The sequence below is a fragment of the Mytilus galloprovincialis genome, chromosome 7 (genome assembly GCF_965363235.1).
Source record: "Mytilus galloprovincialis chromosome 7, xbMytGall1.hap1.1, whole genome shotgun sequence".
NCBI lineage: Eukaryota > Metazoa > Mollusca > Bivalvia > Mytilida > Mytilidae > Mytilus > Mytilus galloprovincialis.
This window is the reverse complement of record NC_134844.1, coordinates 24,870,487-24,885,601: the sequence shown is the minus strand read 5'-3', so window position 1 is coordinate 24,885,601 and position 15,115 is coordinate 24,870,487. Positions and strand designations below refer to the sequence as shown.

General features: G+C 31.9%; 2 protein-coding genes across 4 annotated transcripts in view; one reads left to right on the top strand and one right to left on the bottom strand.

The window, feature by feature from the left end:
- The first annotated feature begins 851 nt into the window (after window positions 1-851).
- On the top strand, window positions 852-6,279 carry LOC143082617 (dual specificity protein phosphatase 3-like). 3 transcript variants are annotated; one of them, XM_076258394.1, is made up of 4 exons: window positions 852-904; window positions 1,750-1,924; window positions 2,888-3,111; window positions 5,920-6,279. In XM_076258394.1, exons 2-4 carry the CDS (start codon window positions 1,800-1,802, stop codon window positions 6,132-6,134), a joined length of 564 nt encoding a protein of 187 aa, XP_076114509.1. In that variant the 5' UTR covers window positions 852-904; window positions 1,750-1,799; the 3' UTR covers window positions 6,135-6,279. The 3 variants fall into 3 exon arrangements, with proteins under 3 accessions (XP_076114509.1, XP_076114512.1, XP_076114510.1); XM_076258397.1 differs by lacking the exon at window positions 852-904 and adding an exon at window positions 907-973; XM_076258395.1 differs by lacking the exon at window positions 852-904 and adding an exon at window positions 934-1,036.
- A 3,665-nt stretch (window positions 6,280-9,944) lies between these two features.
- LOC143082616 (X-ray repair cross-complementing protein 5-like) overlaps window positions 9,945-15,115 on the bottom strand; it is a 45,579-nt gene continuing 40,408 nt past the window's right edge. Inside the window, exons 18-20 of the mRNA XM_076258393.1 lie at window positions 14,616-14,713; window positions 11,479-11,574; window positions 9,945-10,403 (exon numbers count right to left, since the gene is read on the bottom strand). Coding sequence (XP_076114508.1) covers window positions 10,287-10,403; window positions 11,479-11,574; window positions 14,616-14,713 — 311 coding nt within the window. The 3' untranslated portion in view covers window positions 9,945-10,286. The remainder of the gene's footprint in view (window positions 10,404-11,478; window positions 11,575-14,615; window positions 14,714-15,115) is intronic.

The following is a 15,115-nucleotide window of genomic DNA, read 5'->3' as shown; positions in this document are numbered from 1 at the left end:
TAGTACATATTGACGATCCTTCATTAAAAAAAATGAGTGTAAAATATTTATGCAAGTTTAGAACAAACAAAAAACAAATTGATTATTTACAATAAACACAACAGGGAGCTTAGTCCTGTAATAGGTGTTGTACAGGACGAAGGTCTGGAAATTTGAAAATGCCATGCATTGGAAAATGAGGGATTATTGCCGATAGGAGCAGAAACTTTGCCTTTCAGTAGACCAACTACGAACTCCTCAAAGAGTGGCATTCTCTCTACAACTAGGCATAATATCAAATGTCCCCATACTGACCAGATGTGACTACGTATTATACATCCTGCACAGCCAAACGGACGACCAACATTGGCAAGTCGGGTTAAGACAAAGTGGAAAGCTGCTAGTTCAAAGCTTACAACAACTAATTAAAAAACTCTGTGTTTAAGTTGAGGTTCATTCAAGTTTTTGTTGTTAGAATTAAAATGATCCTAATCAAAGTTCTAGTTTATAGCTTCTATATAAGGTACACACATAAAAAAAACCATCCAATTCTATCCAATATTCCATTCACTAAGGACGAGAGACTAGTGTACATATGACATTCGATAATTAGAGTTGTGACAACTTTACTGGAGTTCATCTACATATAACGTTGTTTATTATTTTTTTTAACAAAAAAAAAAATATTTGTGAAAAAATTATGTGTAGGCACGTGCCTAAAGTGCCTAACGGCAGCTGCGCCCCTGGAATTACAATTTATGGGATGAACATTAGGAGGACCATGATGAATTTTGTGATTCGTATTTATTCAGCAAGATTCGATCGGAGTTTTAACAGATTTCTTCTTTCCGGAATACCCAAATAGTCCGTCTCCGAACCATATTTAGTTATCGTTTCCGGTTTCACTTTCGTTTTGTTTGTTTTGGTAAGTTTCCTTTGCCAAAAAATCTATCTTATATTACAGACTATATAAGGAACAAATCGAAATTTAAAGGTCATTATACATACATGTGCCTGTATCCCGTATCAATAAATCTGTAACAGACTTAAGTTAAAGGTAGCTGTGAGTCTGTGACTGTAAATTTAGACAGTGGGACTAAAATAAATATTGAATATACAAGTTACTTTTCCCAGTGTAAACAAATACTTTGATATGCATGTGAGGCACACAATCTACGAAATAAGGACACCAGGAAGCCATCTATCACCACCACCATTATCATCATCATCTATGAAATACTTTTAAGAAATAAAATAAACATGACACTGTCATGACTGTAATTTCTAGCGACATAATAGAATAAATTTAAAGCCACATATTTAGTCACACCGAAACAACTTCCTCAAGTTTTTCAGTGCAAAATTCCTTCATTTTTATAAACATATGTATAAAACATTTACAATATATATATATTTAATCACACTTTGAACAGCATCACATGCAATTATTATAAATGTACTTTTTGAAGAATAAAGTATTTTGTCATATACATGTACATGTGGTAAGTAATTCTGCTATGATAAGATAATTTCATTCATTATAAAATTTGATTAATTTAGAATGTATTGTTTTTGCTTTAATTCCAGTGGCAAATAGTTCATATTCAAGATGAAACCAAATAAACAATAAATGCAATTTAAGCCAAGGTTCTATTAGTTTGTCTTAATTATACTGTGCAAATAGTATGTTTATGTATCTATTTATTGTAGTACTGAATTTGCCAGTCTTGAGTCCTCTATTGAAAAAAAATATTATTTTATCTTTTGCAGTGTTTTATAATGTGACTTATTACAATTGGTCTTGTTGAAAAACAATTGAAATGGATGAAGAAAAATGTACAGTTGATGAACTTCAAAATGTGATCACTGCTCCAACTGGTGGACTTACAATGTTACCCTCCACTGCTTATGATGAAGTATATCCAAATCTATATCTGGGAGAGGAGTAAGTGAAAAATAACTGAGTATTCCTAATTATTTGTTGGATACCAATTTTTAGTGGATTTTATTGGTACAGGTGAACCCCAAATTCAAATGTTCAACAAATTACAATTTTAAAAGGCTTTGTATGCAGAGATTGGTAAACCATGACATCAAATATCCAAGAAAATGCAAGTTTTCAAAATTCCATGAATATTGATACCCCGGAAAATAAATGAATCAACAGTAGTAGTGATTAATTGCATTAGTCATGATTTTACAAGTTTTTTTTTTAGGTTAGCCATTCATGTAAGTTACAACTTCTGTTATTAGCATCAAAGGCCTAAAAATATTTTGTATTAAAATTGAAAAGAAATCATTGATTTTGTTTCATACAGATTAAAGTTTCTTTGATGTGTATATCTTTTTTTTTCTTCAGTTTTTTCAAAGATCCTTAATATAATATAACCAGCTTCATAGATGAGTTAAATTATCATACATTGTTAAAAAATTGAATATAATTGAGAATTGAAACAGGGAATGTGTCAAAGAGCAGATAACAGCTCATGGCCCCCAATAGGTCTTCAACACTGTGAGAAAATCCAGTACTCAGATGCAGGCTTATGCAGGCCCCAAAAAAAAATGTTTACATAATGTACTAGTTCAGAGAAAATGGTAACACACTAAACTATGAAGCTTATACATGAACCAAAATGTAAAAAACATACAAGACTAACCAATGGCCAGAGATTCCCGACTTGGATCAGGTGCAAAAATATATTGGGGTTCAACTTGTTTTGTGAGATCTCAACTCTCCTCTTATACCTCTAGCCAATATAGAATAAACAAATACATAGCAATACGCATAGTAAAACTCAATTTAAAAGAAGTCTAAGTCTGATGTTAGAATACATGTAGGTAACAGAAGAAACTAACAACAGCTTGTTTTCCTGATGCAATATGTTTGACATTGATCTTTTTTTCTTAGTACAATAGCTCTAAGCAGAGTAGGCCTGAGAAATTTGGGAATAACTCATCTGCTTAATGTGGCACAAGGAAATTCCAAGTACCATGTGAATGCAAACGATGTTATGTACCATAAAGTTGACATTGAGTATCTGGGATTAGAAGCTACAGACCAAATGAACTTTGATCTTTCCATTTATTTTGAGGAGGGAGCAAATTTTATAGAAAAGGGATTAAAAAGTGGAGGTAAAATATATTCATCATTTATGGTTGTTTGTAATTTATATGTAGAGCTCAAAGGAAATTATATAATTGGAAATTTCAGGCAAGTGAATGAAATAATGTTAATAGCTGTTGAACAAATATTTGTGTACCTTACCAGTCTAACAAGCAGCCTAATTTCTAGTAAAAGCTTTAGTTATTTGAAAGAAAAAACTCAAGATATATATGTATTAAATTTTACCTGAAGCAGAAGAAAAACATTTTATCCTTTTGGTCCTCACAAACTATGTCAGTGCTATTTCATTCCATCCATCGAAATGATGATTACCTATGTTTTACATTTACAGAAGTTCATTATAAAAAGTGAACTCTTATTTAGGTTTGAATATTACAATGGGAAAGGATAATTTTGTAAGGTCACTCGAAAGTGTGAATATGTTCTAAATTGGTCAGACAATACTTGGTCATGTTTTATGAAGATTTAAGCCTTCGGCTTCGCCTTGGGCTTAAATCTTCATAAAACATGACCAAGTATTGTCTAACCTATAAATAGATACACAGTATAAGAAGTTGAGATATGAGTGCCAATGAGACAACTCTCCATCCAAGTTGCAATTTATAAAAGTAAACCATTATAGGTCAAAGTATGGTCCTCAACATGGAGTTGGCTCACACCGAAAGGCAAGCTATAAGGCCCCCAAAAAAATACTAGTGTAAAACCATTCAAATTTAGTTTAATTTACAAGTTTTAAATAATGTTTCTCTAACCCTTCCCTAGATTTTCCATCAAAAACATGATGGAATTTTGTGATGGAACAAATTCCATCATCTTGATGGAGTATTGGAACAGCTTTCCATCAATGATGGAAAATGGTTGATGGAAATTTTTTGATGGAATTTGTGTTCATGATGGTGGAAAACTGATGGCATAATTTCCATCTGATGGATAATTGATGGTATTTTTGCCATCTGATGGATAATTGATGGAACATTTTAACTGATGGAATATTTTCCATTACATGTAATATGCATGGAAACTTGATGGAGAATTGACCATCAGATGGAATTTGAAAATCTTTCCATATATGGCATTTTCTGTGATGTCATAAAACCAGATTTGTCCTCTGTGGTCTATAGGTAGTCCAGTTACATGTGTGTATCTTTTAGTTCAGTGTCCCATTGGAATCTCTGTCCTTATAGTTGAATTAGTTGATGGCAAATTCTGCAAAATAAAAATAAAAGAATCTAGCATATTATCAACATGATAAATTAGAATAAGTTAACATTGTAAAGACATAAAGTAAGGTTATTAGTTACTTGTCATTTGTGGATATATAAATGTATAATTGTCAGTCATACCACAGATCTCTAATTTTATAGCAAAATTATTTTATTGGAATTAAGTACTAAATAATTTTATAAAACAAATAATGTTTTAAAATGATACAAAATATGATTCCTGTCGTACACAATTGTATAATATGTATATTCACATTTTTTGTCATTTGTGGTCTTTTGTTGATAGTTCTCTCACTGGCAATTATACCATGTATACCACATCTTCTTGATTAATAATTTCTATAAATCTATGGTCTAGTTTTTTTCTCTTGACTCTGAAAAGCTAATAAAACATTTTAAATGTCACTTAACTTTGAACTAAAAGAGCATGCACATATATCATGTATATTCAAAATGGTGGAAATTCTATTACATTGTACTTACCAAAAGATTTAATCCAGAACATGTGTACACACTAATCTTCCTAAATCCAAGAGACAATTATGTTATCAGAAGAATACATCTGCACTATTCAATCCCAGTCAATAGAATTAATAAGAACCTTTTGATCTAAATCCATTGTAAAATTCATAATTTGTTAATGACAGAAGACATCTTTGCTTTTTCTTGTCTGCAATTTTTCATGAATGTTCAAATTTGAATTTGTTGATTTGTTGAGGTTGTGTAGGGTCTTGTGACAATTTGATTTCTTTGAAATGTGCCCCTAATAAATACTGTTAATTATCTTAATCTTGAATAATTGCTATAAATTATATAAAAAATATGTATTTATAGTTTGTAGTTTATCTTTATGTTATAAGTTAGAGATATTGCAGAAGAATGCATAAAAACATGTGCTCTCCTCATTGGGCCTCAAACTCTGTGTTCATTTATGATGTCACATCCTGTACACAAAGGTTAAAGGAAAACAGATTGGCACCTGACACCTGTGATGGAAAAAATTTCTAAGTTTTTTTCCATCAAGAAAAATGACAGAGTCCAAATACCATCCCTCTTTCCATCAAAGAAAATGTTTAAGTCCAATTTCCATCAAAATTCTTTCATTTCCATCCTATTTACCATCAGATGGAATAAGTACCATCATATTTTCCATCAGGGGTAAAAATGCCATCCAATTTTCCATCAAAGGGTAAAAATGCCATCCAATTTTCCATCAGGGGTTAAAGATTCCATCAAATTTTCCATCAAAAGAATGATGATGGAAAAAATATTTCTAATTTCCATCATCCTTTGATGGATATTTTTGGTTTGGGATGGAATTCCATCAAGTACCATCAAATTTCCATCAATTGTCCATCAAGTGCTGATGGAAAATGAAGAAATTGATGGAAGATCTAGGGAAGGGAAAGTTAAGTGGTTGTACAACGTGTTGTTAACATTTTCAGAACCTGTTTACATGCATCTTAACTAAAACCTCAAGCTTTTAGTCAAAGGCACAACATTTTTAAAGTATTTAATGCATATTATAATAGTTTTAAGAATGGTAACTCAAATTTAATGATATAGATTAATTTATGTCATCTTTTCTTCCAGGAAAAGTAATGGTAAATTGTAAGCAAGGGGTAAGCAGATCAGCAACATTGGTTCTTGCATATCTTATGATAAAATGTCACATGACAGCACAAGAAGCAGTGAGAACTGTCAGAGCTAAGCGAGAAATTGATCCAAATGAAGGATTTCTACAACAGATCTGTGATTTAAATGAATCTCTCAAGAAAGCTGTACATTTTGATATACCATCAAGTTGATGAATAGACAATTCTGAATTTGAATAGATGAACATTTGGACATGTACATTATATTATTTTTTTGTACTTATGTAACAATTGTTTAAGCTCTCACATATATAATGGTAAATGGTGGCAGGGGGAATGGGAAATTTAACATGCCTGTCAGGAGATTGGTCTTTAAATTTTGGGAAAAAAATTGGAAGGCTTCTAACATGCCTATAGTCGGATATCTGTTTAGTTGACACCTTTGCATATTGTTTAAACTATTGAATCCAGTACTTCAATATGGTTTCTATTTATAAGCAATATATACTTTTACATGTCTTTTATTATTCAATCTCCTTTCATGCTTTTTTTTTATATAACTTTTATATCATGGTTGTTGTGATTCGTGATCTCAGAAATGGAATGTTCTCAAATATATTAATCATGTCCAAAAGAATACTTATTTACATTTTGTTTGTGCAATTTGGGGTATTTACTCTGTATTTCTTTAAAAACCATGTGCAATTGTTTGTTCTTCTTTTTTGTCAATAAACAATTTTGTATTTGTAACTTTTTGTTGTTATGTTGACCAGCACTGGCACTATTATTCCAATTCTGCATGCAAATTAAATGATGTTCTAGTTTGTAATATAAAGGCTCAAATACAGACATGAATACAATTGGCACTCTAACACATCTTAAGTTAAATAGGGTGTAGAATCATATAATATTATATTGTGTGTAAGTGTACTATACCAAGGGCAGCTTCAATATAAAATCCAAAATACCTGTGCAAACAAATTCATGTGGGACTGGAGATTGGTAGTCACAGATTCAACTATAGGCAACTTTTTAAAATTTGAGGTTTTTCCATAAAATTTCTTATGTCAGAATGGTTATATTATGATGTCCTAAAAAGAACTGATGGTCCAAAGACGTTATTGATTTTGATTTACCTTGGTCAACCAGTGTAACTCATTTATTAAGAACAACTCAAAATTGGTTCATTTAAGAATGTTTGTCCAGAAAAAAAAGTATCTGGTTCATAAACATTTCAGTTTATATCAGTTCATGAATATAAAAAGATGTGGTACTAGTGCCAATGAGACAAATCTCCAATCCAAGTTACAATTTGTTAAAGTAAACAATTATTGGTAAAGTACAGCTTGCAAAACGAAGCCTTGGCAGCAAGCTATAAATGGCCCCAAAAATGACTAGTGTAAATTATTCAAACAAGAAAACCAATGGTCTAGTCTATAAAACTAGAGGCTCTAAAGAGCCTGTGTCGCTCACCTTGGTCTATGTGAATACTAAACAAAGGACACAGATGGATTCAAGACAAAATTGTGGTTTGGTGATGGTGATGTGTTTGTAGATCTTACTTTACTGAACATTCTTGCTGCTTACAATTATCTCTATCTATAATGAACTTGACCCAGTAGTTACAGTGGAAAATGTTAGTAAAATTTTACAAATTTTGTGAAAATTGTTAAAAAAAAAATGACTATATAAAGGGCAATAACTCCTTAGGGGTCAATTGACCATTTTGGTCATGTTGACTTCTTTTTAGGTCTTACTTTGCTGTACATTATTGCTGTTTACAGTTTATCTCTATCTATAATAATATTCAAGATAATAACCAAAAACAGCAAAATTTCCTTAAAATTACCAATTCAGGGGCAGCAACCCAACAACAGGTTGTCCAATTCATCTGAAAATTTCAGGGCAGATAGATTTTGACCTGATGAACAATTTTCCCCAGTCAGATTTGCTCTAAATGCTTTGGTTTTTGAGTTATAAGCCAAAAACTGCATTTTTCCCCCATGTTCTATTTTTAGCCATGGTGGCCATCTTGGTTGGTTGACCGGGTCACCGGACACATTTTTAAAACTAGATACCCCAATGATGATTGTGGCCATGTTTGGTTTAATTTTGCCCAGTAGTTTCAGAGGAGAAGATTTTTCTAAAAGATGACTAAGATTTACGAAAAATGGTTAAAAATTGACTATAAAGGGCAATAACTCCTAAAGGGGTCAATTGACCATTTCGGTATGTTGACTTATTTGTAAATCTTACTTTGCTGAACATTATTGCTGTTTACAGTTTATCTTTATCTATAATAATATTCAAGATAATAACCAAAAACAGCAAAATTTCCTTAAAATTACATATTCAGGGGCAGCAACCCAACAACGGATTGTCTGATTCATCTGAAAATTTCAGGGCAGATAGATCTTGACCTGATAAACAATTTTACCCCCGTGTCAGATTTGCTCAAAATGCTTTGGTTTTTGAGTTATAAGCCAAAAACTGCATTTTACCCCTATGTTCTATTTTTAGCCATGGTGGCCATCTTGGTTGGTAGGCGGGGTCACACCACACATTTTTTAAACTAGATACCCCAATGATGATTGTGGCCAAGTTTGGTTTAATTTGGCCCAGCAGTTTCAGAGGAGAAGATTTTTGTAAAAGTTAACGACGACGGATGACGACGGACGACGACGACGGATGCCGGACGCAAAGTGATGGGAAAAGCTCACTTGGCCCTTCAGGCCAGGTGAGCTTAAAATGAGAAACACTTATAAGGTTATACTATAAAATATCAACTGAATGTTCATTCATTACTAAGCTTGCTTCAAATGAACATCACTCTCGCTGTATTGAAGACCAATTGACGGCCTTTGGCTGTTTTCTACTCTTTGGTCGGGTTGTTGTCTCTTTGACACATTCCCCATTTCAATTCATAATTTAATAAAACAGGGTTTTGCTCATTGTTAAAGGCACTTACTTACAATATAGTCAGTATTTTGACCTATTAAATAGTTGCTTATATCCACATCATTTGATAGTAGTCCTTTATTGTCACATTATGTCAGAGGAACATGGAAAGCAAAGCACATATATCTTTTTTATCCATAGATGTAAAATGAATGTAACATACCTACATGTGAAACAGTTCACTCTACAAATTAGTTTACATCAATATAAAAACTGCCATGGCAGATACAGCACCTTTAGAAAGGACTAGAAATTGATGACTGCTATGTATCCAGTAGCAAAATAGTGTGTTTCTAACACACTATATACATGTCAATTTGATATAAATTTACCCTGGTTTGTACTTATACCACTTTGAACAGTCTGCAGAAAGATTAATTATTCTGACCTTGTGTTGACAAGTCTTTTTATTACTCCTCAATTTTAAATGGTTGGTAGAGATTTTTTGTTTTTCCCAAGCCCAGAATGCAAAATTATTCATCTTTACGCTTTATGAAAAAAAAAAACACTGTATAAATTTGTATATGTACAAAGTGCCTTTTGGAATGAACTTTTATCAGTAATGCTAAGATCCAAAAAATTTGAAAGTCAAGGGTGTTAATACCTTAATACATCAGGAGCTATAATATTATGACAACAAGAAGCTGTCAGAGTGACAGCAAACCAGATATTTGAATATTTATTTGTATCCAGGTATTTTTCAATATCTCAAAGCCAGAATTCCTGAACGGTAAAAGTCCCTCATCAATATTGAACTTAACCTCCATTTTGTCATCAGTAACAACAAATTGAAATTTAGAAATCTGTGGTTTAATGGTTTCTGAGTTATATACAGCCTGGACACAACTGGAAACACCATTTTTTACTCTTTCAAGAACCATAACTCCTGAACAGTGAAAGTGAAAATCATCAATATCAAAGGTAACCTCCATTTTGTCATCAGTAACAACATATTAAAATTTAAAAAGCTTTGGTTAAACAGTTCATAAGTAAATGCATGAACACTTGATTGGCAGCAGCCTGCCATCCTACCCACCCATACTTTATCAAATAACAACAAACTACAAATATTTATGTTTACTAATCATTCACAATACTTAACAAAATTTAAGCATACTGTTACAGTATCTTGCCTCTCTATTTCTTACAAAAATAGCCTCAATACATAATCTAATAGAAAGCAATTACAGCTGAAATTTTACATATTAACATAAATTTTCATAATCTATTTGACAAATATCTCAATGAAAACTTTCAATCAGTAATAAACTTTGAAAAGAGTTTCTGCTTCCTAATGTCAGATGATTTGTCTATTAAAAGTACAAAGTTCAATTTAATGTCCAAGATTAAAAGATTTGGTCACATTAATAACGCTGCCATACAAAAGAGTTTCTTCCCTTTGACGTATCAAACACCAAAATGATCATTAATTGCTTCAATAAGATCAGCCTTCTTTTTACTTGCTGGAGTGATTCCTTGTTTCTTGCATACTTCCTGCAACAAAGCTACTGTCAGCTTGCCCAACTACAAATATAAAATAAAGTGATTAGCAAGAAGAAATTTTCATTTAGACAGTCAATAATTTACAAAATCAACTGTTGCCGCTGTCATGTAAAATTGGCTCCGTGTTTTTAGTCAAAATTTTTTAAATTACCAGCCGCGCTCACTCAAGATGATGTTTTTCAATTAGTAGAATCAAAATCTTTCCATAAACTACTACTGTCCTACCTTTAATTGTTTTTGCACTGTATAATCCTGACCTTCACATTGTCCAAGATTATTTTCAATGGTGGAATCCGACATTGTTATTACTGGAAATGTTGCCTTGGAGTTTCACATTCAGTATATTTTCTCGGGTCACTGGGATCTTTTTATCATTTTTATTGTTTACATGCAAAAAGCATGGGAAAGTGTTTTACATCAATGACATGGATTTTACCGGAGAGTTACGAATGTTATGAAAATAAAGTATCCTCATAGAAACCATGATGGCGGATTTACAATGAAAATCATCTTGGAAAATGTGAAGGTCAGAATTATACATATAATCACAACAAAAGGTAGGACAGTACTGGTTTTGTGGAAAGATTTTTGATTCGCTAAATAACAAATATCATCTCGAATGAATGCAGTTTGCAGTTTAAAAATTAAGACCAACAACATGGTGTCAATTGTACCTGAAGGCGTCTATACATATATAACCAGGGATGAATGGGCAGTGGCCAATGAAAATATCAAAATCTCATTTTATTTTAAAAGTTTTAGACAAATATACGTTTTTAGTCAAATAACTGTAAATTCAGAATTTATTGCAAGGCTATGATTAATGCAAATAGTCTGACTTGGTAAGTATCGCAATAATAACTTTAAATCTGTATACAGCTTGTTCTGATCTCAAATTTTAATTCCTTATGTCAAAATCGCAAAAATATCTGATTTTACAGGAACTGGTAAATGAAAAAGTAATTTGCTATATTTTGTATTTATCAATTAAGGTACACACATATCAAATTGTTGATTACAGTGTATCAAAAGCAGAGAAATAATAAATACCAGAAGAAGTTACATTGATAAATAATATGAAATTATATATCATTACCCTTCCATTTTCAGCCTCTGTTTTAGCATCCAACATAGCCAATGCCCCATCAGTCTTAGCTTTCTTAGCAGCAGGGTCTGCAGCAGCTCCTGCTTTCTACAAAATGATAGCAGTATTATTATTGAGCTGCATTATGTTTATATTCCTCATCCTGGAAAATTGTATTGCTGTATAACTAACTGGTATTTTAGTTTTTACTTCTCCATTCTGACTTCCCAAAGCTTGTGGAAAATGGGATAAATAGTTATGAGAAACTGTTCTCAAATTTAAAACCAGATTCTCCACAGGGTGCAGCTTTATACGACCGCAGAGTTTGAACCCTGAACACTTGGGGCAAGTATGGACACAACATTCAAGCTTGATACAGCTCTGAATTTGGATTGTGATTAAATAGTTGACACAACATAGGTTTCTGACACAGAATGAATGTGGTCTAAGAACTTAAACTTAAAAACTTAAAAATTTTAAATTGGACATTTTACCTATTATGGTCCAATATCCAAAATCTAAATACATGGTTAGATTCAGCATATCAAACAACCCCAAGAATTCAATTTTTGATGAAATCAAATAAAGTTTAATTTTGGCCCCTTTGGCCCCTTTTTGGCCCCTTATTCCTAAACTGTTCGGACCAAAACTCCCAAAATTAATCCCAACCTTCCTTTTGTGTTTATAAACCTTTAGTTTAAATTTCATAGATTTCTATTTGATTTCTATTTACTTATTCTAAGGTTATTGCTTGAAAACCAAAAAAAATGCTTATTTGGGCACTTTTTTGCCCCTAATTCCTAAACTGTTAGGACCAAAACGTCATACCAATATACGACCGCAATTTTTGCAATCCTATAAAAAATGAATGCTTCACATTAGAAATAGTCCACAGCCATTATTTTTGCATCCAATTGAATAAGGAACAGAACACATAAGGGAGATTACTCTTTAATCAGGTGAACATTTCAATCACATTCTATACGCAATGAGAAATCAAGCTTCTCACTGATCAAAATAAGTGTTTGTCAAACTGCTATATATCCAATGACATTATTCCTGTCAATTGTGTAATTATAATTTCTTAAAGTTTTTATTTTTTTCTTAGCAAGTCAACTAAATGTTTTCTCAAAGTTTTATAAAAATTAAACATGTCAATTGCCAAATCTATTTCAGTCAAAGTATTTGGTACCCCCTTAAATACAACATTCTTGAATCATAGTTGATTGCAAAAGAAAACAAGAATGTGTCCATAGTACACAGATGCCCTACTCGTACTATTATTTTGTATGTTTAGTGGACCGTGAAATTTGGGTCAAAACTCTAATTTGGCATTAAAATTAGCAAGATCATATCATAGGGAACATGTATACTAATTTTCAAGTCGTTCATCAAAAACTACCCTAACCAAAAACTTTAAACTGAAGTGGGACAAACAGACAGAAGGACAGACGAACAGACGCACAGATTAGAAAACATACTGCCCTCTTCTATTATAGGTGGGGCAAAAAATGGGGGTCAAGGTGCTGATTTATAGGAATTAATAGAAAACCTAGCTTTTTAAACACATGAGATAGCAGTTCTTCCCACCATGCATCAAAACTCTATAGAAATTACTATGATATAAGAGATTATTGATGATAGAAAAGTAAAGAATGTTTATTTGGTTCAAATTGTAAACCCCTGCATTACATTAACCTTCAATTGGAAAAAAACTGGACATAATTGGTCATACAATGTAAAGCTGTAAGGAAATAATTTTTTATCTTTTTATAAATAAATTTGGTGTATTTACTGTCTTCTGATTGGTTAAAAGAATTAGCTTTATTTTCAATGTTATCAATTTTCATGAAGATACGCCCACTCTAACGTTGTGTATCCATATGCAAACATCTGTGTACGTTGTTATTCGTATTAATATATATCTTTGAGCCTAACTTTTGATAGAAATTTATTTATAATGAATGGCAATAATTTTTTTTGAATTTATTGAACCATCAAATTAATTTTTGACTCTTCACATTTAACATAATCCGCTTCGCGGATTATTCAATGCGAAGAGTCAAAAATTAATTTGATGGTTCAATAAATTCAAAATAAATAACAGCCATTCATTAAATAAGACTAACTTGGAATTCCCTAGTTGGTGCGAGACTACAATTATTTCGTAGTGCATTTCTTTTAGACAATAAATGCAAATTAAAAAAATCCCACCTGCGCTTTCTCAATAAAATTTTTACAGTGTGTCATAATACTTTTGGGACAAATCATATCAAAATTTAGAAAACTTCCTCGGCTTTAACTCAAAATATGGACAATTTTATGTTAAGGGGGTCTTGACATCTTTTGACAGCTTCCGAAGTGCTAATTTTTAACCTTTTTCAACTGGACCAAATCACTACTTTACTTTAAAATTCATTACCCAAATTTTTTGACAGTGTCATTTCATCCCTTGACTTACTATTTGGGGCATAAAACATGGAGAAATACACTTGGAAGGGGTATATAAAAAAATTGGCAAGTAACACAATCTCCACACTAGGGACTACATTTGTGGACAACAAAAATCAAGGGACGACAATTGTGGTCTCGGACCAGTTGGAAAATATAAAATGTTTCAATTCTACAGAAGGAAAAAGTCAAGTTAATGCAAAACCCCTGAAATTTAAATTTGAATGAATTTAAACTTTTATAATATTTGTACATGTAGTTGTCCATTTTGTGGATTCTAACATACCGTTATTACTTTTTCAGCGTTTTTTCCTTTAAAAATTAGACAAGGAAAATGTGTAAAATATTAAATATAGGTCTTTACTCTTTAATGTAATTTTCTACTTTTAACTAAATTTCAAATCAGCATTTTCAAATATAAGAGAGCATCATATGCTCTCTTTACCATGTCTTGTCACAAAATGTGGCAAACATAGAAGAGTCAAATTTATAAATGGGATTCATGTATTATTACTTGATCCTTCATTTTGTAAATTACAAGTTTATATTTTCTATTATTAACTGCCATAAATTATTCTGATAACAAACTACACTATTCAAATGTAGAAAGGCTGAGCCAGTCTAAACTTGCATTGACATTAACTAGGAATGTGATCACAGTAAAATAAATACTTTTAACTTTAATATAAGATACATACCCTTTTCTTTCCAGGTTCATATCCAGCAGGAAAAACCAGATCTTTAAATTCATCTATCAACTTCCCTGCTCTTTTTGTCATTCCTGCATCATTGGGCACTGAAATAAAGTTACTTTTAATACAGAGGACTACCAATAATAAAACAATTTACATTGCTTTTCATATTCTATATATAAAACTAAGTCTTGGCATGACATGAAAGCATCAGCATGCAGTCTTCTTGTGAAAAGTCTTTCAACCAGAAGTAACGCAATTTTGTCATTTAAAACTAATGTTTAACAAATCAGCTCCTGATCTGAAGTTACTATAAAACATGAATGTATCCATAGTACACGGGTGCCCCATCCGCACAATCATTTTCTATGTTCAGTGGACCGTGAAAATGGGGGAAAATTTCTTATTTGGCATTGAAATTCAGACGAACGAACGGACACACAGACCAGAAAACATAATGCCCATAAATGGGGCATAAAAAGAGTAGAAAAGCAAAACTTGCATGA